The following is a 21,962-nucleotide window of genomic DNA, read 5'->3' on the forward strand; positions in this document are numbered from 1 at the left end:
ACTTTACCTATTTCAGTTTGCACAGAGTGCAATCTTTCCTGTACGGTGGGGGCCTGTCGATGTGGTCGCGCTGCCACGACTGGTTGTAGTGCAACGAGCACCGACGATAACCTTGCACTTCCGGATCCGCTCTTAAATGATCCGGTAGCCTATCCCACACGTGATCCACAAACCGAGCAAAGTTTTTTATAAGAATCACTTTCGGCACGATTTCTAATTGCTCCGCGGACAAGCTCGGGAAGTCGCGTTCGTCCGATAGCGCGATGAACATTTCGACTGTTACCTCGACTTGGTCATGATGTACCTTATATACCCCCTTGTTGCACACGACATTGATTAAAACTATCGATAGCTCATATTTGTATTAACAATCCTTATCTTTCGGGAATTATTGTGATCTGATACCCCACCACCATTCCAAAATTACCTCCTCTCCTCCAAACACGATGACGCATCTAGCAACATGGTGATGCCTACAATTTTGTATTAACAATCCTTATCACACCCTCTAAGAAACGGCGCTCAAATGCTGCCTCTTTGTTCTAAATACAGCGATGACGCAATCCGTAAACCTGCACGAACCTACATACTATAAACATTGCGATTCCAACAACATGGCGCTCTACTTTGATGTGTAGAAAAAAAAACCATAGGATGTAAACAGTTCTCTTTCCAATAAACAATCCTTATCTTTTCCGGGAATCCTTATCTCGCGATGCCTACAATTTGTATTAACAATCCTTATCTCTTCCGGAAATTATTGTAATCTGATACCCCTACCACTCCACATTTACCCCCTCTCCTCCAAAAACGATGACGTTATTACCCCCTCCACTGTTATCCGATACCCCTCTTCCCCTCTTCACCCGCACCCCCCTCATTGCCCCTGGGTTAGAATCATCATAGTATAACTACTTTTGTACAACAACCGTACACGATCCGTGTGAAAAACATGGATGATAAGACGCAAGGGGTTTGTGAGAAGGCGTGCAGACACGGTAAATTGCTGCCAAATACGATACGCGGTATCATTTGCGGTCCCTCGAATTGCGGTAAAACCAATGTAATGATTAGTCTGCTGGAAAGTCCGAACGGTGTACGTTTCGAAAACGTGTACGTGTACTCGAAATTGTTGAATCAACCAAAGTATCGATATCTCGAAAGATTGCTCGGATCGATCGATGAAATCGGCTACTTTACATTCTCGGACAACAACACAATTGTACCGCACAGCGAGGCGTTACCGAATTCCGTATTCGTCTTCGACGATATAGCGTGCGACAAGCAGAATGCGATACGCGAGTACTTTGCTATGGGTCGACATTCGAAGGTCGATTGTTTTTATCTGTGCCAAACGTATGCAAAAATACCGAAACATCTCGTGCGCGACAACGCAAATTTACTCGTAATATTCAAGCAGGATGGAACAAACCTTAAGCACGTCTACAACGATCATGTGAATACGGACATGACGTACGAAGATTTCGGTACATTGTATCACGCATGTTGGCAGCACAAGTACGGATTTTTAGTGATAGACAAGGATAGTGCGATTAACGATGGACGATACAGACGTGGTTTTAACGAGTTTGCGGTACCGCGGAATGGTTAGTTGTTCTGGAGACATTGACGATGACGCTCGACACGAAAGATATCGACGAGAGGGAGAAGATCGCGAAGGAAATCGCTCGTACGAGCGAGTCGATTCGCAAGAAGCATCGGACGTTGAAGACGGGTAGAGTGGAGCAAGAGGTGCAATTGGAGAAACGGTTGAAACCGATCGTAGAGCCGTTGAAACGAATCGTCGAGAACATCAAGGGTGACGATGATTCGGTTGACGATCTCGAGATTAAGAACAAACCGGACATCAAACGAAAGCGGACAAGCTCTGAGAAGAAGAAAATCAAGCGTACCTCGTTGACGACACCGATACAGACCCCATTGATGTCACCGATACAAGCCTCGACTCCGTTCCAGCCGCAAAAATTGGTGTTTGAAGCGCCGACATATTTACCGACCGAAAACGTGTTCGAAACCACGGACCCGTCTTTCGTAACATCCGTGAGACAGACGATGCAAACGTCCGATGGTCGGGAAGCTCTGTACGGCCAAATGGGTCCGCTGGGTCAAGAGTACATCGGGGAGCTCTTGAGCGGTGACAAGAAGAGAGGGATCGACAACGTGTACGGTGTATACTTCAACGATGCGGGAACGTTTCTCGGAGACAAGGTCTTCGACCTTGATAGAGACGACAATGTGATCGTGGACGGTGTGAAATACGCTGGCACACCCGGCCTGTTTGAATTAATATTCAAAAGACTTCCCGACGATACGCTGTGTACGGAGGATGACAAACAAAAGTACAAGAGCATACTACTCGCTACTAACGCTCACAGATGCGGTCATAACGCGCATTTACCTGTTTTGGGAAACAAAGGATACAAATCAAGAGACACGGTAGTGTCTCGCGCCAAGTTCACGCGCAGCGCAAGACCGACCGTGTATCTTTACGCGAGCACATGAGCTGATAGGAGTCGAGATTTTCATATCTCAATAATGCGTGGACCGATCGAATTTATAATAGGCTCAATCAATAGAGCACATGCGATTTACATAATAAAAGTATCTTTACTTTTTTTGTACATGCTTTCTAAAAAAATATATTAATTGCCAAAGTTTGCCAAAGTCGAAATATGCCGAAATCTATGTAAGCTTGGTCGTCGTCGTCTGTTCGTCATCCTTCTCTAATATATAAGTTTTTCCTTTGTCAACTAGAAGCATCAAAATGCGACATGGTTGTCCTTTTCTACATCCCGTGAAATGTCAATTCCCGCATAAGAGCGTCTTTTTTCTTTCCTTTCTTTTTCTAAAAGATGTCTGTCCTTTTCCAACATGGCGGCGCTCAGACCTGTCAGCTCGCAGCTTTGATGATACTAATCACATTGATATAATTAATATCGGTCGTAAAATGTATATGTAACGTGTTGTGGAGACGAATAGAGATAGTGTATATCAAAATAATAGTATTCTTTATAAAAAAAATTTTTCTCGTCTTGAAGTGCAGAAGTGTAGCAACACACATGCTGAACACACTCTTAAAGGGAACGTTCACAAGTGTCCCCTCCCGATTTGATTCTCCTTAAAATATGTTGTAAAACATACAATTTGAGAAGACACGTATTTTTTTATAGCGGCCCTAACTCAAATTTAAAGGGTGAAACACCCTTTTGAAAAAAACGAGTTTTTTCTTTGTGTGTAACTATCGCCAAAACCGTAGGAGATATAAAAAAATGTTTCAAGTAGAAGTTGTATGGCTTGTAATGGGCTTTATAACTGTGTAGTTGGATTTTCAAAAATGTAATTTTTTTTAATTTACTCTTACCCCTTGGTATTATTTTTTCGAATTTCAAAATTTTTGTAATGACAAAAGTTGTAGCATTTTTTACGCTGAATTCAACCATATATGATTTTATTATGTTCCGAAATCACATCTTTCAAAAATAAGTCATCAGTATCATATTATATGCGTCGCGCTGCATGACGCATTGTTTATACCGCACTTGTGTTGCGCAATAGTCGTTAAATAAATATAAAAATGACATGTTATCATATATTTAAGGAAGAAAAGTTAACTAAAATTGTTGCTAAAGCATTTCTTCCACATTACACTCTTATAGATAATCGCTGCATTTCGTATGCGACGCGTTGTCATATACAAGTTAGCTATCAGCGCATATTACACTTTGAAGTTTTGCTTGCAGTGACCACGGGAAAATAATTTATGAAACGAAAACAGTGAATGAATCAATCTATTCAACATATATCCACCCTGACTCTACTCTCTTGGCCCGACTTGACTGACAATGAATAAAATTCTGTACATACTCTTTTTCAATAATTTTAATATACTGCGATATATTCTACATACTATTACATTCTATTAAATTATTACGATTTTTTTAAACTATGGTATATAAAATCTTGAAATATAAAATGTATATTATAAGTATAATTATAATATATTGATACAATAAATAAGCTTTTATATATATATAAGCTTATTTATATATATTATAATTATACTTATAATATACATTTTATATACCATAGTTTAAAAAAATCGTAGTAATTTAGTGGAATGTAATAGCATGTAGAATCACAGTATATTAAAATTATTGAAAAAGAGTAAACTGTACAGAATTTTATATTTTATTTCATTCTCAGTCAAGTCGGGCCAAGAAGGTAGAGTCAGGGTAGATATATGTTGAATAGATTAATTCATTCACTGTTTTCGTTTCATAAATTATTTTCCCGTGGTCACTGCAAGCAAAACTTCAAAGTGTAATATGCGCTGATAGCTAACTTGCATATAACAACGCGCTGCGCACGAAATGCAGCGATTATCTATAAGAGTGTAATGTGAAAGAGATGCTTTAGCAACAATTTTAGTTAACTTTTCTTTCTCAAATATATAATAACATGTCATTTTTATATTTATTTTGCGACTATGCACAACACAAGTGCGGTATAAACGGTCATGCAGCGCGACGCATATAATGTGATACTGATGACTCATTTTTGAAAGATGTGATTTCGAAACATAATAAAATCATATATAGTTGAATTCAGCGTAAAAAATGCTACAACTTTTGTCATTACAAAAATTTTGAAATTCGAAAAAATAATAACAAAGGGTGGGGGTAAATTAAAAAAAATTTCATTTTTTGAAAATTTAACTACACAGTTATAAAGTCCATTACAAGCCATACAACTTCTATTTGAAATATTTTTTTATCTCCTACGGTTTTGGCGATAGTTACACACAAAGAAAAAAATCGTTTTTTTTTCAAAGGAGTGTTTGATCCCTTAAATTTAAGTTAGGGCCGCTATAAAAAAATACGTGTCTCCTCAAATTGTATGTTTTACAACATATTTTAAGGAAAATCAAATCGGGGGAGGGGACACTTGTGAACGTTCCCTTGTTAGTATTCTGTAGTTAGTGGACAGAAAGTGTACTTTGTGCACATTGGTGGAATCGGCAGGTATGTAATGTTTATAGAGAAGAAATGTCTAACACTTGGATTGAAGCTGACGATACGCTAATTAAAAAAAGACAATGGCCTAGAGGTGCTAAAGATATTTTGGCATTCTTACAGAAATTTGATCAAAAGTAATCTGTTTTTATATATGAAAAAACGCAATAACTTAGAAATACAAATGGTTTTTTATACCCTTTTTATGATCACTAATAGTTTTCTTATAAAACATGTTGTAAAATATAAAAAAAAATTATTAGGTTTGTATAAATTAAGATTTCTATAATCAAAAAGAAGATCGTCGTATTGAAAATATGACGGGAGTGATGGTGGGATATTATTACCATTATTTTTACTAAAAAAAAGAATCATATTTATTAAAATTATTTTTACTAAAAAAAAGAAATATCTCACAAAAAAACCTTTTTTTTTAAAAAAGGTAAAAAAAGGGCGCCAAGTACACGCCTTGTTATATCAAAAAAAAGTTTTCCTCATAAAAAAACCTTTCCAAAAAATTGTTTTTTTTTTAAAAAGTTTTCCTCATAAAAAACCTTTTCAAAGAACTGTACTTTCAAAAATATATTATATTAAAAAAAAGTTTTTCTCACAAAAAACCTTTCCAAAAAAAGTTGTATATATCATAAAAAACTTTTCAAAAAGATTGTATTTCCAAAAATATATTATAAAAAAATCTTTTTAAAAAAATTATATATATTTATTATAAAAAACCTTTCCAAAAAAATTGTACTTTTAAAAAAAGTTGTATATATTAAATAAAAATTTGCTACATATTCTGTCTATAAAAGAGGTGATATCAGAAAATGACGCCAAGTTTAAATAAAGAACCTTTCAAAAAAAGTTGCATGTATATCTAATTATTTATTTAAAAATGATATTTATGTTTATATCTAGTTAATTCTTCTTAAGTATACTTTTTAAAATAATTGCATCTGTATCTAGTTATTTTTTTATATCTGTATCTAGTTAAATAAAAAAATTTTTCAAATTTAATCAAAATAAAAAAATATTACAAAATTTCGCAAAAAACTTGGCGCTGCTATAAAATAGCCTTCATTGCTCTATAATATTTTAAGATGTATAATAATATTTTAATAACCTTCATTGCTCTATAATATTTTAAGATGTATAATAATATTTTAAGGCTATTTTATAGCAGCGCCAAGTTTTTTGCGAAATTTTGTAATATTTTTTTATTTTGATTAAATTTGAAAAATTTTTTTATTTAACTAGATACAGATATAAAAAAAATAACTAGATACAGATGCAATTATTTTAAAAAGTATACTTAAGAAGAATTAACTAGATATAAACATAAATATCATTTTTAAATAAATAATTAGATATACATGCAACTTTTTTTGAAAGGTTCTTTATTTAAACTTGGCGTCATTTTCTGATATATCACCTCTTTTATAGACAGAATATGTAGCAAATTTTTATTTAATATATACAACTTTTTTTAAAAGTACAATTTTTTTGGAAAGGTTTTTTATAATAAATATATATAATTTTTTTAAAAAGATTTTTTTATAATATATTTTTGGAAATACAATCTTTTTGAAAAGTTTTTTATGATATATACAACTTTTTTTGGAAAGATTTTTTGTGAGAAAAACTTTTTTTTTATATAATATATTTTTGAAAGTACAGTTCTTTGAAAAGGTTTTTTATGAGGAAAACTTTTAAAAAAAAAAACAATTTTTTGGAAAGGTTTTTTTATGAGGATACAAACATATCATCACACCTCTGGTATCTAAGAAAGGTGAAGGTGTTGCACATCTCGACAGGAGAGGTGTGGGTCGCACGTTACCCAAATGTAACGTACCACAGACCATGACTGTGACCGACAACGCGGTCGATTACGTGCACTGGGATGATCCGAACGAATTGGTGGATCGCCTTCGATTGCTGGACGCCTCCCGTCAGGCGGGAAACAACGCGCACGACAACGAGTTTTTCTCGATTATCGAGGAACTGCGCGAAGCTGGTCTGATTATAAATTGATCACAGCTTTTCAACTATCGCCAGTATTGCTCGTGTGATGCTACAGGAATGTCTATCAACAAATTCGGACTACAGTTAGGAGGAAGCGACAGGGTGACGAGACAGAGCGGCGGAGTCTCGAAGAATTACGTGCGCGAGAATTGTCTCTGCAAGGATGATGAGGTTTTCAACGCCAAGTCGCGCGTGATCAGACATCTCGCCGACCCTGAAGCGGACACCGACGCCGTCAACAAGCTGCATCTGGATCATCACCTCAAGCTTATGAGCGATCGTGAGAATCGAAATCGTATGCTCTGTGAAAATTTTAAGCGAGAAGTACTTTCGAGACTCGAAGATTCGGAGAATACCGAGCGGACCTGAAAGAGAGACCACGACGATTACATCGAGACCAGATACGTGGCGTTGGAACGACAGAGTCACGATCTGAGAGGTCTCCTCGACGAGAGTGTAGCGCGACTCGATGGAAAACTCGTCGATCGCGAGCGAGAGACGAAGAGTCTTGTCGAGCGAGAGATTCACAATCTTCGTAGAGCTGTGAGAAAAAATTTCATCGAATACTACGATGAGGCGATGAAGAAGAAGCAAAACGAATCGCAATGAGCGAGAAGGAAGCGGTGAGCCTGGAGAGGAGATCGCTCGTGGACGAGCTCCACGCACCGGCGAGAAGAAACTTTACGCGTAGGCCAGTCGTCGTGAAAGGATACGACGATTTGTGGCAGGCTGACATTGTCGAGATGAGACCGTACTCGCGATCCAACGGCGGCTGCAACTACATTCTAACCGTTATCGATGTGTTGAGCAAGTACGCGTGGGCTATGCCTTTAAAGACCAAAGGTGGAATCGAAACGTCCAAAGCATTTTCCGCGATATTTAGGGAGAGAATTCCGAAAAATTTGCAGACTGACCATGGAAAAGAATTTTACAACAGAGATTTCCAAAATCTTGTCAAGAAACACGGCATCAATCATTATTCGACATACTCGGTTATGAAGGCTTCGGTGGTGGAACGATTCAATCGCACGTTGAAGAACGAAATGTGGAAGTTTTTCACGCTCACAGGATCGTACAGGTGGATCGACGATTTACCGCGATTGGTCTCGGAATACAACGGTCGTAAACATCGTACGATCGGTATGCGTCCGATCGATGTCACTCCCGAGATCGCAAAGGGACTCTTGAGCACCGTGTACGGTAATATAAAAATTGCCGCGCCGGCGAAATTCAGGGTGGGTGATTCGGTGCGCGTGAGCAAATTCAAAACTGTATTCGAGAAAGGATACACGCCGAATTGGTCGACGGAAGTGTTTAAGATCGCCACGGTGCAACGTACCAATCCTGTGACGTATCTGATTAAAGATTATCGCGGAGATCCGGTCGCGGGAGGCTTTTACGAGCACGAATTGCTCAAGACCGCACAACCCGACGTTTATCTCGTGGAGAAGGTGTTGCGCCGAAAGGACGACAAGGTGTTTGTAAAGTGGTTGGGATTCGACAATTCGCACAACTCTTGGATAAATAAAGACGATGTATTGTAATAAACTATATTTATTGTACAATAAACAATTATACATATATATACAATGGTGTTCTTTATTACTACAATATATACATTTAAAACTAACAACGATAATAATACATAAAATATTAAACTATACATAAATATTAACACTAGTGTATAAACAATATAAATAATATAATGTATAAACTATATACAACATAATAATACTACAATTGTATCTTGTAATGTCCCCACGGTAGAGTGTCGGTGGAACCGGATACGACGTGCCGCTTATCGTCGTACGGACTGAGCGCGAGCTTCGACTCCGACACGGTGTACACCTCGTGCAACTTTGAGCGGATGCACGATTGACGCCGCGTCAGCTCGATTTCGTCGTTGAGACACCGAGTGTAATCGTCGAATGTTATCGTTCTCACGACTACGTTTTTCTTAACGCCTTTAACTTTTTTGACATCTTTTTGTCCGGTGACTCTCAACGCGTACATCTTCGCTCTCAGTCCGACAAATTCCGTCATGATCGCGCCGTTGTTCTCGTCTTTCATCAGACCGTGTACTTTCTTGTTGGCGCGCGGCATACCGTAAGCGTTGTCCTCGGAGTAGTCGCTCGTGTCGAATTTGGATATATCGCATTTCATATCCCGATACGCGTCTTCGCAGTGCAGAAAGTATATCAGACTGTCGGTATCGGTATACATAATTTTGCAATTGTCGCGGTAGAGAGGCGCCATGTACTCGTAGTGAAACTCGTACAAGCAGGTCTTGGATATGTCGAGGATGCACATACCCACGTAGATCGGCTTGTCGAATTTCACTTCGAGTTTTCGCAACTCTACGGCGACTAGATCCTCCGAGAACACGCTTCGGCTGTGGAAATTCGGTTTCGCGATCATAGCCTCCGCTCCGTACCGACCATCCCACTGTGTAACAAGCCGGACATCCGTGTGATTTCGCACATTCTCCATGGTTTTGCCGAAAACCGCGTTGTCATCAATTTGTACAAATTTTTTTCGAAATCATTTTTCGCCCGTGTCCGAAACTGTGTATTCAGTTCTATGTATCCGCGGAGCCACGGAGATTGCGCGAATTGCAGTACGCGGTGAATCTTTGCAATTCGCAGGCCGTGTCGCACGCATTGCTGCAGATTACGGTAGTGGATGACATAACGCTGCTTATCGCACAGCGTGGCGAGTAACTTGATCTCCCGCTTGCCGGGCGGCTTATCGCGCGTCGGGCAGAACGGTAGGTCGGAGTGCGGAGTGAAGATTCACCGGGTACTCGAGATCGACTTCCAGCACATAACCGGTAGCCGAATCGGATGCAACGGACATTACGTCAAAGCTCGCGACATCATCGACCCATCGAAATTTGGCATAGGGCAACGGTTGACACATTGCCCAGCCGTACAAGTTGTTTACATCATAGTACATTAGGTACGATGGATGCGTTCGTTTTGGGCACTCATGCGCTGTAAGCGCTCACGCTTATAAGCGCTATTTTTCACCGTTTTTTATTACGCTTATGCGCTTACACGAATGCTAACAAAGGCGTTCTCTTTGGTATTAGTAAGCATTATAAACGTGTCAAGACAAATAACCAAGATGGAGATTGAAAGATTAATTCCTATGTGGTCGCAAATGTTAATTGCGTTTGAAGTATGTTTCGACGAAGAAGATTATAATCATACTAAAGAACTAGAAAATATTACTTATCTTTATAAATATTCTACTAATAAGCGTTCAATAATAAAACTGAAAAACTATGTTGAAAAAATCATACCATTGTATGATGATAAATTATTCAAATCACATTTTAGGTATGTATAATGATTTTTCTATAAATAGATTTCGATTCTGTACCATGTAATGTAAGGAAAATTATAAAAGTGAATAAATTTATAAGTTGTTGATAATATAAGATTATATAGATACTTTAGTAAATTTGTTTACTTTTGTAATTTTTACCACATTGCATCATACAGAATCGACTCTCTGTTTTTTTTAACTAAACTTCAGCACAATATTTTTCCTTTTTTTTTTCTCTGTTATAGTGTTTCAAAATTCACTGCCAGTGCTAAAAATCTATAGTTTACATTACATGCAATATATATAGATTTTCAGTGCTAGCCATAAAATTTGAAATACAACCGAAATTAAAGAGAAAAAAGGCTAGATGAAAGATAGGTGCAAAAAGTTTTGTTAAAAGGTATAGAGATTTATTTATTTATTGTATCAATTTCATTTTTAATCTAATTTGTTATTTTTAATTAGAATAAAACGAGCTACATTTTATTTTATCTTAAATTTGATAAAACCTTCATTATTAAGATCAATGCCTGGACATAAGACAATATCAGCAGAAAAACAGTTTCTTATAGCAATATGGAAAATGGCCACACCAGATTCATATCGGTATGTCATTAAAACTTTTAGTACATTATCTTTTGTAGCTTGTAAATTACATTATATATTTTTATGCTTAATATTTTGGTTACTTATAGATCTATTAGTGAGAAGTTTCATGTAGGTAAAGCTACTGCACTAAAAGCCGTAAGAAGAGTAACAAAGGCAATTGTCAAATTAGCTCCAATTTTTATTGTGTGGCCAAAAGGAGATAGAGCAAAAGAAGTAATGAGAGGATTTGCTGCAGTTAGTGCTTTTCCTAAAGCAATAGGAGCAATTGACGGAACACACATCAATATAAAAGCGCCACGCGTTAATCCTGATTCGTATGTAAATAGGAAGAAACATTATAGTATACATTTGCAAGTAAGTAGTTATCATAATCAAATTTTTAAATGTGTGTGTGTTCTAAGCATTGTAATTCCTTATACATTATTAGGCTGTTTGTGACCATGAAGGACGATTCACTCACTGTACTACTGGACATGTTGGTTCTGTCCACGATCAACGTGTTTTTCGCTTGTCTGAAGTAAATGACTATTTACAAGATCCAGTTAAATTTCCTGATGACAGTCATTTATTGGGCGATGCAGCTTATAATATTCACGAACACTTAATGGTGCCATTTCGTGATAATGGACATTTAACTAATAGACAAAAAAATTATAATTTTTGCCATTCGTCTGCTAGAATGGCGATTGAACGAGCGTTTGGAATGTTAAAAGGAAGATTTCGAAATTTATTAACAGTTCTTGATATGGAGCGCGTTGATTTAATTCCAGACTTTATTATGGCGTGTTGCGTTTTGCATAACATTTGTTCATTGAAAAATGATGACTTTCAAATTACAGAACAAAATGTTTTCGAAATTGTTTCTGAAAGTAATGAACAATTAACGAATGAAACATGTAATAATGCAGCTAAACTAAAACGTGATATAATTAGTAATAACTTAATTTTACGACATGTATGAATTTATGAATTATTATATAAAAAAAAAATTAAACAATTATCTACTATTATATACTATTATTATTTTATTAAGAATATATATACATATACATATATTTATATAAAATAAAAATAATAATATTTATATTAACTTGTATTGCATCTGTTTAAATAAAACGCATAATGTAAAAGAAAAATCTAGTGTTTACATAAAATCCATGTGTGAAACAATATTAATTATTAAGAGAACAATATAAACATCAAAATAAAACATATTTTACTCAACTCGCTTATTAATAGAAAATAAAAAGTATTTTGGAAACTAATAACAAAATAAAATTTTTCACGAATGTTATTAATTTCTTAGAACAAGGAGATTAATATGTAATACAGCTTATCAACTGATATTTTTATGTTTTTTTCTAATATCATGTGTTACTCTAAATATCAGCATCGATTATATCGATTTATAGGTACTTGCAATGTTATTTTGCCTTTCACATTGTAAATCACAGAATAATAAATAAAAATAAATTTTAAGTATCATAGAATATCTTATTCTGAACTATATCTCACTTTTCAACTGCAAACAACTTCAGTGGATGGATTAACAATTTCGCATATGTAAAAAAAAGTCAATATTAATGACATTGGCTTAGTTTATACTGATTCAATACACGTATTAAATACTAAATCTGCTTCTCCAAGTATAAATTTATAAACTCTTCACCAATCAAAGAAACAGACATAATGTTTGATATGCTATTAAATAATCCATATAAACTAAGCACATTGATAATGAATATCGATATTTTTTTCCATAATGCTAACCATTTTTTCCAACGAAGCAAGAAATCTCAAACGTATTTCCATGTTTTCTTTGTGTCTTTTTTCAGTAGCTTCTTCGGCTATCTTTCTTTCTTCTTTTAAGTCTTCCATTAATGTTTCTGCGTAAGACGTTTTCTGAAGTTTCTCTAAATAAACAAATATTTGCCATTAAATTTATACAACATTTGTGTAAAATAAATTAGAATTTAATAAATTATAATCATTACAAATTTAATTGTTTATAACTGGAAAAAAGTTAATTAGAATCATTAATTAAAACATTAAACTACACAAAGTTAGGCACTAAACAAAATGGCTGTAAGATAACTCCAGGCTCCAGGCACAAGACAATATTATACATTATGTATCTTAAAGTAACACATAATACTGTTTTGTGTCTAGAATCTTACAAAACAGCCATTCTGCTTAGGGCCTTACTAATGAACAATTTATTATACTTACTTGGCTTTTCATTTGCTGTGTCCAAGCAGCTATCTCCACTGGATATACTAGAATCAGATTGGGTTCGTTTACCAGTAGACGAGATAGTAGTCACGGGAGACATAAACGGTTTTGAACCTAGTAAAGTATCCATATGCTGGAAAAAGATTTTAATTAGTAAATTATTATACAAATAGAATATTAATTGTTTTTAGAAATAATAACTTACAGAAAAATATGGCCATGATTGCGTTCCATTGCCGGATTTATTATTGTGATCTTTAACAGCTTTATAAGTTCGTTTTAGTCCAGAGAATTTAGATAAACATTGTGCTCCTGTAACTTTATGTCCATGCTTCACCATTTCGTCCGCAATTAAAGACCATACTTTTTTTTGAGATGTTTTTCCCGTTACAAAATCATTTTGTCTCAAATTATATTCCTCTAGCAATAGAAGAATAGCTTCATGTGGCCATTTAAAAACTAAAAATAAATCTATTATAAAAAATTATAAAGTTAATATAGAAAAAGTTATTAAAAATACCTCCAATTTCTTTACTTGAAATATCCCGTGTCTCCTGTACTTCCATATCATTATTAGAAATATCCTGTAATGTCTCATCGGTATAACTATAGTCATCCAAATTTTCTAAATAAAAAAATTATAATTATAAAATAAATATTATATATACATAATTAACATACAAACTTACATACATACTTTTGTTTTACTTACCATTATCAGTTTCCATGACAGATTGTGAGGATTTCAAATCAAAAACATTACGATGTACGTATTGTGATGCAAAATCAGGATCTGTAACAAGAAATGTATGTACATTTATATATATATATATATATATATATAAAATTATGCAATCAATTTTTGTATAAATTAAATTAAATTAAATTAATAAAATACTACACTACTTAATTTACCTTTTCGAAGTCTTTCGTGATTATGAGGAGTTTCTGTGATATTGTATAGTACACCATCAATTAAATATTGTTTCTCTATGAAGTCCATTACACTGTTTGTATCTATATTACACTCTGTAAAGATAATAACAATTTTTTATACAATATATATATATATATATTGTAATATGTAATATATATATATATACATATTATCAAGAATAAGAAGTAATCTAGATAAACTTGCATAATCGCATAAACATATGTATAAGAAAATGGATTATTTTCTTTATGCATATGTTTATGCAATTATGCAAGTTTGTCTGAAAAGATATTACACGTAACATTGTTATCATTACTATAAAAAAAAGTTGTAATGCCTTTATCATATTAATTATAATTATAATTATTAATATTTACCATTTTCCTTCCCATCTATCTTACTCTTATTCCTTGATGGTCTCTTATTCATGTTCCTAGTGTTCAAAATTCCCAATCCTAAAAAAATTAGATTGAAAAATTATTTAATTAGATTAAGAAATTATTTAATAAACTTGCTACAATAATCGTATGCACAATAAAAATCTAATTGCATATATTTATTATAGCTATGCAAATTTGTTGGTTAGGTCCTTACCGATACAGCAACACAGCGTTCGGCACGCATTCGTTTTGGACACTTTCGCTGTAAGCGCTCACGCTCTTGCTGCCTCACCTGGATAGAATAAGCATTTGTGAGCACGAGTCATGACGTTACACTGACGTCATAAATGCGTCTCTGAGCCAATGCTGCCAGAAACGAGCGGCGGCATCACACTAATACAACCGAGAACCGATGACGTCACCCTATCCGTGTGAGCTCGACCCGGTCGACCAATGGAAGAGAACGCCGTCTCTCTTCCACCGAGCCGACGCAACAGACGATAAATGCTAAGAAGTAAGTGTTTCTAAGGCATGTGGCTGGAATATGAAAAATCCCGTGTTCGAGATTTGCTTCTCGCAACTTTCTTTTCTTTTTTCCGCATTTGTTTCTAACAGTGTAAATTATCAAATAATCTTTTTTTTGCTTAAAAAATAATAGTTTATATTTATTAATAATATTCGCATATGTTAAAACTAACAATTTTTGAAATAATTCAGATTTGCTATTGTCAATAGAAAAATGAAGTTATTTTGCAATATTGCAACAAAGTGTAAATTTAACATATACTATGTTCTTGCCATTCGCCTTATTCGTTTAGCCATGCTTGCTTTGGCATTTATGTCTATCGATTCGAAAGATTTTACATACCTGTAAAACTTTTAATTATTTCCCAACTTACAATTAGTCACTCGCGTCCTGATATTTTTTCTCCCGTTCAATAATTTTTTATTCGTACATTCGGAGAATTCAAATAGTGAGATCAATAATGTACTTAATTTTCGTACACTCTAGTATCTCAATCTGAGATCGGTGTACATTTTAACGTGTCAAATGTAGACGAATTATTTCTATATAAAAGATAATTAAAATTTTCACACCAACAATCTATGATATATGCTCCATATGCCATATTATATTTTATTCCATTTTTAATCATTTATTTTAAACTACTGCATATTAGCAAAAGTTACTGTACTATGGAGATGAGTGGAGGAGACGGTAACATATATTATAAATGCAGTCAGATTTATTGTACTCTTGTTAAAATATTGTAAAAATAATGTATTATTAGTAATTATAATAGTATTTATTAGTAATTATAATAGTATTATTAATAGTGGTCTTCCGCACCACCTTCGAGGTTCCACTAACGGCGCGTTAGGTTTTTTTAGTGGACCTTCGCCAGGAGCCCTATTATACCACATTTCATTAATCTTTCTATATATTTCTTTTATACATATGTGATGTCATTTGTAGACAAAATACTTTTTTTACACTTGTCATTTACAAGTGCGGTGTCATTTGCAGACAAGATACTCTTTTTACTCTTGTCATTTACAAGTGTGGTGTCATTTGCAGACAAGATACTCTTTTTACTCTTGTCATTTACAAGTGTAGTGTCATTTGCAGATATACCAAATTTTAAACAATTTCAACAAAATTTGGCAAAATTACGACGATTTATATCTTAAAATCTTATTGAATTTGGGAATAAAAATTTTTTAATTTTTTATTTTTATTATTAAAAATAAGCATCGAACAAAAAAACTGCAAATAGAAAAAAGTTTCGTCTCATCATTCTCTACAAGCCTATGTTTAAAAAAAATTAATTTTGCGACTTTCAAAATTTTCATGCTTCGAGACGTTTAGACGATATTTTTACACGATTTCGAGCGCAGAGCGATTTCGTTGATCCGCGTCCTCAATTGTGTTTATAAGTCGCGTACAAACAGAGATCAGACTAGTTCCTTCGGTTCCTTATCAGTTAATACACTTGACGGAAAAGTCGATTTGAAGAATATTGCGAAATATGGATCGTAAGTAGAAAATTAAATTATTATTAAAATCATCATAAGAGATATAAATTATTATTATTTATTAATTAAAAATAAAATTTTTAATTAAATAATATGAAAAACGCATAAGAGTGATGACTAGATTGATTATGACTAGAATTATGTTTTAAGAATTAGGAATAATTAATACATTTCGTTATCTTATTTCAAATAAAATAATTCCAATTTGATTTTCCTAATATTTAATATTTATTCCTATTCCTAATATTTTCTCTATTCTACGTAGAGAATCTTTATTATAATATAACGTTACTCCAATAATCGCTAATCTCAATCTATTGTTTCTATGTTGCAAGTTTCTCAAGTAGCACAGCTTTTTAAAAAAATTTACATTAAATCTTGCTTAAAGATTAAAATTTTTAATTTTATGTATTTTGAATATTAAAATTGCTGATTCTTTTAATTTTATGTATATTGAGAATGGTCGAATAGTCAACTGTTTATATTCTTAAAGACAATTTTGTAAATATAAGAAAGGTTAACACATATTATTTAGCTGTAGCTCATAATTCTTCTACCGTTTTTCATGTTATTTATTTTGTTAGCAAAATGTTTAATCTTTAGTTTCTTTCTCCTCTCTTATACATATATAACAGTTTTTATTTTTTTTAAACTCATAAATGTATTACTAATTTAATAAATATATATTAATTTTTGCAGAGGACATGACACAAAGAGTGGAAAATATGACGCTGGAGGAGAAAGATGCTGCTGTACAACAGTTGATGCAACAAATGTTGCATCAACAAGAAAAATTGGTACAAATGCAGCAGCAGCTGCATTTGTTAATAAGTAGTGGTGCAACAACGCAGCAGCAGCAGCAGCAAAATACAAACACAAAATATCCAAGAGCAGCAGCAGCCGGAGGAACAAACAAGAGGTACATTATTTTATTTTTTTATTTTTTGTAACTAAATGATTAATTTATATGCATGATTGTTTTATTTAATATAGTACTTATCTGTAAATGTGCTTATTTTTTAGAAAAAAGGAGAGGAGGCGGAAAGTCTCGCGCTCGCTGGTATCACCAACGAGGTGGAAGAAGTGAATGGGGAGGCAGAGGTGGATGGGGAGGCATAGGTGGATGGGGAGGCAGAGGTGGATGGAGCGGCAGAGGTGGATGGGGTGGCAGAGGTGGGTGGGGACCGAGAGGTGGCCAGGGCGGAAGAGGCCATATCATAATAAAAAAATATTATATAAATTAAAAAAATATTAGATAAATATAAAAATAATTTTATATATTAATTTCATATTAATATTAATTTTATTTTTTTAACAAACTTTTATTTTTTAATATTTTTTTTGTATTTTTTATTTATATTTTTATTATTTTTTAATTTATTTACTTATACAATATACTTATATTTTTATTTTTTAATATCTTTTCTATTTTTTATTTATATTTTTATTTTTTAACTTATATTACTTATACAATATACTTATATTTTTTTTTTATTTATATTTTTATTATTTTTGACGATATTTTTATTATTTTTTAATTTTTTATTTATATTTTTATTTTATATTTTTTTTATTGATTTATTATTATTATTAATAATATGTTTTTTAATCTAATTTATGTGATAACATTATAATAAATATATATTGACTAGTCATATTGTGATAATTTTATATTAAGATTTATTTTACATATATATAAAATAAAATTTCAAATAAAATCAATTATCTCGTGCTAACTCTCTATCCCGTCACATATTTATAGATAAATAAAATATTACTAACATGTCTGCAAATGACATCACATATGTATAAAAGAAATATATAGAAAGATTAATGAAATGTGGTATAATAGGGCTCCTGGCGAAGGTCCACTAAAAAAACCTAACGCGTCGTTAGTGGAACCTCGAAGGTGGTGCGAAAGACCACTATTAATAATACTATTATAATTACTAATAAATACTATTATAATTACTAATAATACATTATTTTTACAATATTTTAACAAGAGTACAATAAATCTGACTGCATTTATAATATATGTTACCGTCTCCTCCACTCATCTCCATAGTACAGTAACTTTTGCTAATATGCAGTAGTTTAAAATAAATGATTAAAAATGGAATAAAATATAATATGGCATATGGAGCATATATCATAGATTGTTGGTGTGAAAATTTTAATTATCTTTTATATAGAAATAATTCGTCTACATTTGACACGTTAAAATGTACACCGATCTCAGATTGAGATACTAGAGTGTACGAAAATTAAGTACATTATTGATCTCACTATTTGGATTCTCCGAATGTACGAATAAAAAATTATTGAACGGGAGAAAAAATATCAGGACGCGAATGACTAATTGTAAGTTGGGAAATAATTAAAAGTTTTACAGGTATGTAAAATCTTTCGAGTCGATAGACATAAATGCCAAAGCAAGCATGGCTAAACGAATAAGGCGAATGGCAAGAACATAGTATATGTTAAATTTACACTTTGTTGCAATATTGCAAAATAACTTCATTTTTCTATTGACAATAGCAAATCTGAATTATTTCAAAAATTGTTAGTTTTAACATATGCGAATATTATTAATAAATATAAACTATTATTTTTTAAGCAAAAAAAAGATTATTTGATAATTTACACTGTTAGAAACAAATGCGGAAAAAAGAAAAGAAAGTTGCGAGAAGCAAATCTCGAACACGGGATTTTTCATATTCCAGCCACATGCCTTAGAAACACTTACTTCTTAGCATTTATCGTCTGTTGCGTCGGCTCGGTGGAAGAGAGACGGCGTTCTCTTCCATTGGTCGACCGGGTCGAGCTCACACGGATAGGGTGACGTCATCGGTTCTCGGTTGTATTAGTGTGATGCCGCCGCTCGTTTCTGGCAGCATTGCTCTGAGCGCTTACAACGCCAAAGCGAACGGCATAAGCAATGCTTATAAGCGCTTACAGCGCGTGAGCGCCTAAAGCGAACGCACCCGATGACGGTTCCGATGGATCGTACGATGGCATGTATTTGTTGTTGGCGGCGGCGTATCGGTTGGAGCATTGGCTGAGACCGCCGCGTATACCGCGCTCGACAAACAGCACTATATCGATGTCTGTGAGCAACTCGAACTTGATACCCGTGTACTTTAACATAGCGTCCCACGTGTACCCCGGTAATGTGTAATACTGAGCGGGATCTAAACCGTAACTCTTTATACACGTGTTTCGGAAATTTTCGAAAATATCCGCCAACAAAAGAACGTCTGTTTTCAAATACAAATCGCTGTATTGACCTAGATCTTCGATTGAAAATATTTGCCACACGTTTGTCGCGTGCGCGTAATCGCTCTCGGATACCGTTTCTCCGGTGAGCGAGCTGTAAAACGATTCGCGCGATGGCAGGCTTGTGTCCCGGAGCTTGTCGACGCTGTCGACGTACTCGTAGGGAAACACACCTTTCCGAGTAAGCAAATTGAAATGTTCCGCGGATAAATGATTGAATTCCGATCGTGAAATTTTTAATTCATCTACAGTTAAATATGATGCCAATTTGTCGAGACTTGTACTGAGAAATTTAAACGAATCAATAAACCGTAATTTTATACACAATTTTGATTTTTGATCCATGGTATCTTTAACATTTTTTGTAAAAGAAATGTATCGCTTTTTCGTCAGCGGTAACAATTCGACGTTGTCTTCAAAGGCATTGGCAACGTCTTTAATAATGAAATGCGCGTCGTAACCGGATAAATTGTGAAATATCACCGGGATAACGTGGGAGTCTTTGTAATTTAGATTGCACGACGAGTGCGCGGCACCGCGGTAACGCCCGGTGAGATGACAATGATCGCGCACCCGCGTATCGTCCGGTGTAAACGGTTTCTCGCACACGTGGCACATCGCGGTGCTACGGAATTTTTCCGATTCCTCCCGCGTAAGATCCGCCATGGGGACGACGGTGGTGAGGATCGCTTTCACACGGCGCGCCAAATCGTGAAGTTCGTTGACGAACCACGTCACGCAATCCTCACCGCGATACGACTTAAAACTAGATAAAGAATTATCGTACGTGCAACTTACATAAAATCCTACGCTAAAGGCTCTGTGATGTTGGTAGGCGTAAGTAGTACCGTCCTGATCCTCCTTTTTCTCGAGCGTACATTCGAGATCGGCGTACACTACGAACGGGAGCCGCTCCTTCCAACTATAGTGGTGAAACGTCAACCACTTTTTGTCCTCGCTGGGGAGAACGACGGCGCAATCCTTTATCTTGCCGCAGTCGATGCTGTGCGCCGATAATTTCTCCTGTGTATAAAAGTAGTGTAGACACCTGTAATAATTTGTATGATTAATACTGTGAATAAAGTTTCAAATTATTCTATAAATGTGTTTTTACTTACCGATCGCAAATGTACTTTTTACATTTGTGCATGCTCATTTGTGAGCTCACCAACCGCGGCAGGTTCTTTATGCACGCAAAGTGTGCATCGTTGTTTTTACGCACGTAGAGCAGGTTGACTTGCTTCTCCTTTTTGTCGTCGGCGAGCCGCAGAGGGATGATTTTTGAGTCTTCGGTGGTGAAGACGTTGACGGAGATGGTGTTGAGTTTCTCAAATTTTGTTATTTGCGGAAGCGTCATGGGAAACTCGATATCGCACAGGTTGAGCACCGTCGAGTAATGTGGGTATTCGATTGTTCTGTCTGAATTTTTTTCCGCAGGATACAAGGCTGCTACCACCGCCCACGCAAAGCACGCATTATCGTTTGATTTAACATTGACTACCGCCTTTTTCAGCATAATTTTCCGCGGTAACTCGATGTGGCATCCCGCGCGCAGAGGATTGAACTTGTTGACGTTTATCATTAGGTTCAGGATACGTGACAACGCCCATCCGCTGTCGCGTTCCTAAAACTCCTCCAGGGATGTCAAGATGGCGTCAACTACATGCCTCGTGTACCATTCTTGTAGATCAGATGTTGGAAAGAGCTCGCAGTTCTTCGTGGCGATGATCTTCACGGCAGTCTTGGCGCCTGCGGTGAATTCCCCGTTGAACGCGGTGTTGATTTTAACGTTCCCATGCTCCGCCATGACGCTCCGGATTCGCTCAATAACCGTATTTTTTACATTTTCGAAAAATTCACGAGGATCGATGTATTCGTGATTGACAACCACACCCGTCAGCACACGGTTTCTAAACGCCGTCTCAATCTCCTTCCACGTGTAGCCCTTCTTCTCGTATCCGCCGTATCCGGCACCGACGGGTACAAAACGCTCGTGCAGAGCGTCCCTCACACCCTCCAGACGCGCGATTTGCGCCACCAGAGAGTTGACTACTCCGGTGCGTTGTTTCTTGCGACATTGTTCCTTGAGAGAATCGAGGTACTCGT

At 35.0% G+C, this 21,962-nt stretch overlaps 5 protein-coding genes across 9 annotated transcripts; 2 read left to right on the forward strand and 3 right to left on the reverse strand.

The window, feature by feature from the left end:
- Window positions 1-466: 466 nt before the first annotated feature.
- On the forward strand, window positions 467-3,106 carry LOC136998848 (uncharacterized). The gene has a single exon (XM_067352147.1). The coding sequence runs from the start codon at window positions 1,633-1,635 to the stop codon at window positions 2,521-2,523; it is 891 nt and encodes a 296-aa protein (XP_067208248.1). The 5' UTR covers window positions 467-1,632; the 3' UTR covers window positions 2,524-3,106.
- A 5,526-nt stretch (window positions 3,107-8,632) lies between these two features.
- Window positions 8,633-10,089, reverse strand: LOC136998850 (uncharacterized). The gene has a single exon (XM_067352148.1). It carries the CDS (start codon window positions 9,540-9,542, stop codon window positions 8,787-8,789), a length of 756 nt encoding a protein of 251 aa, XP_067208249.1. The 5' UTR covers window positions 9,543-10,089; the 3' UTR covers window positions 8,633-8,786.
- A 23-nt stretch (window positions 10,090-10,112) lies between these two features.
- LOC136998846 (putative nuclease HARBI1) lies at window positions 10,113-11,952 on the forward strand. 2 transcript variants are annotated; one of them, XM_067352138.1, is made up of 4 exons: window positions 10,113-10,393; window positions 10,848-10,988; window positions 11,078-11,345; window positions 11,419-11,952. In XM_067352138.1, exons 1-4 carry the CDS (start codon window positions 10,113-10,115, stop codon window positions 11,950-11,952), a joined length of 1,224 nt encoding a protein of 407 aa, XP_067208239.1. The 2 variants fall into 2 exon arrangements, with proteins under 2 accessions (XP_067208239.1, XP_067208240.1); XM_067352139.1 differs by lacking the exon at window positions 10,113-10,393 and having other exon boundaries at window positions 10,568-10,988.
- A 372-nt stretch (window positions 11,953-12,324) lies between these two features.
- On the reverse strand, window positions 12,325-15,407 carry LOC105669387 (uncharacterized). Of its 4 annotated transcripts, none has more exons than XM_067352146.1 (8): window positions 14,755-15,407; window positions 14,538-14,615; window positions 14,139-14,252; window positions 13,936-14,016; window positions 13,759-13,848; window positions 13,429-13,682; window positions 13,221-13,356; window positions 12,325-12,904 (listed from the first exon to the last, which is right to left on the reverse strand). In XM_067352146.1, exons 2-8 carry the CDS (start codon window positions 14,587-14,589, stop codon window positions 12,714-12,716), a joined length of 918 nt encoding a protein of 305 aa, XP_067208247.1. In that variant the 5' UTR covers window positions 14,590-14,615; window positions 14,755-15,407; the 3' UTR covers window positions 12,325-12,713. The 4 variants fall into 4 exon arrangements, with proteins under 4 accessions (XP_067208247.1, XP_067208246.1, XP_067208243.1 ...); XM_067352145.1 differs by having other exon boundaries at window positions 13,429-13,694; XM_067352142.1 differs by having other exon boundaries at window positions 13,429-13,694; window positions 13,744-13,848.
- A 4,125-nt stretch (window positions 15,408-19,532) lies between these two features.
- Window positions 19,533-21,438, reverse strand: LOC136998986 (uncharacterized). The gene is made up of 3 exons (XM_067352379.1): window positions 20,975-21,438; window positions 20,167-20,904; window positions 19,533-19,950 (listed from the first exon to the last, which is right to left on the reverse strand). Exons 1-3 carry the CDS (start codon window positions 21,436-21,438, stop codon window positions 19,533-19,535), a joined length of 1,620 nt encoding a protein of 539 aa, XP_067208480.1.
- Window positions 21,439-21,962: the final 524 nt, after the last annotated feature.

The sequence above is a fragment of the Linepithema humile genome, chromosome 3, assembly GCF_040581485.1.
Source record: "Linepithema humile isolate Giens D197 chromosome 3, Lhum_UNIL_v1.0, whole genome shotgun sequence".
Lineage (NCBI taxonomy): Eukaryota > Metazoa > Arthropoda > Insecta > Hymenoptera > Formicidae > Linepithema > Linepithema humile.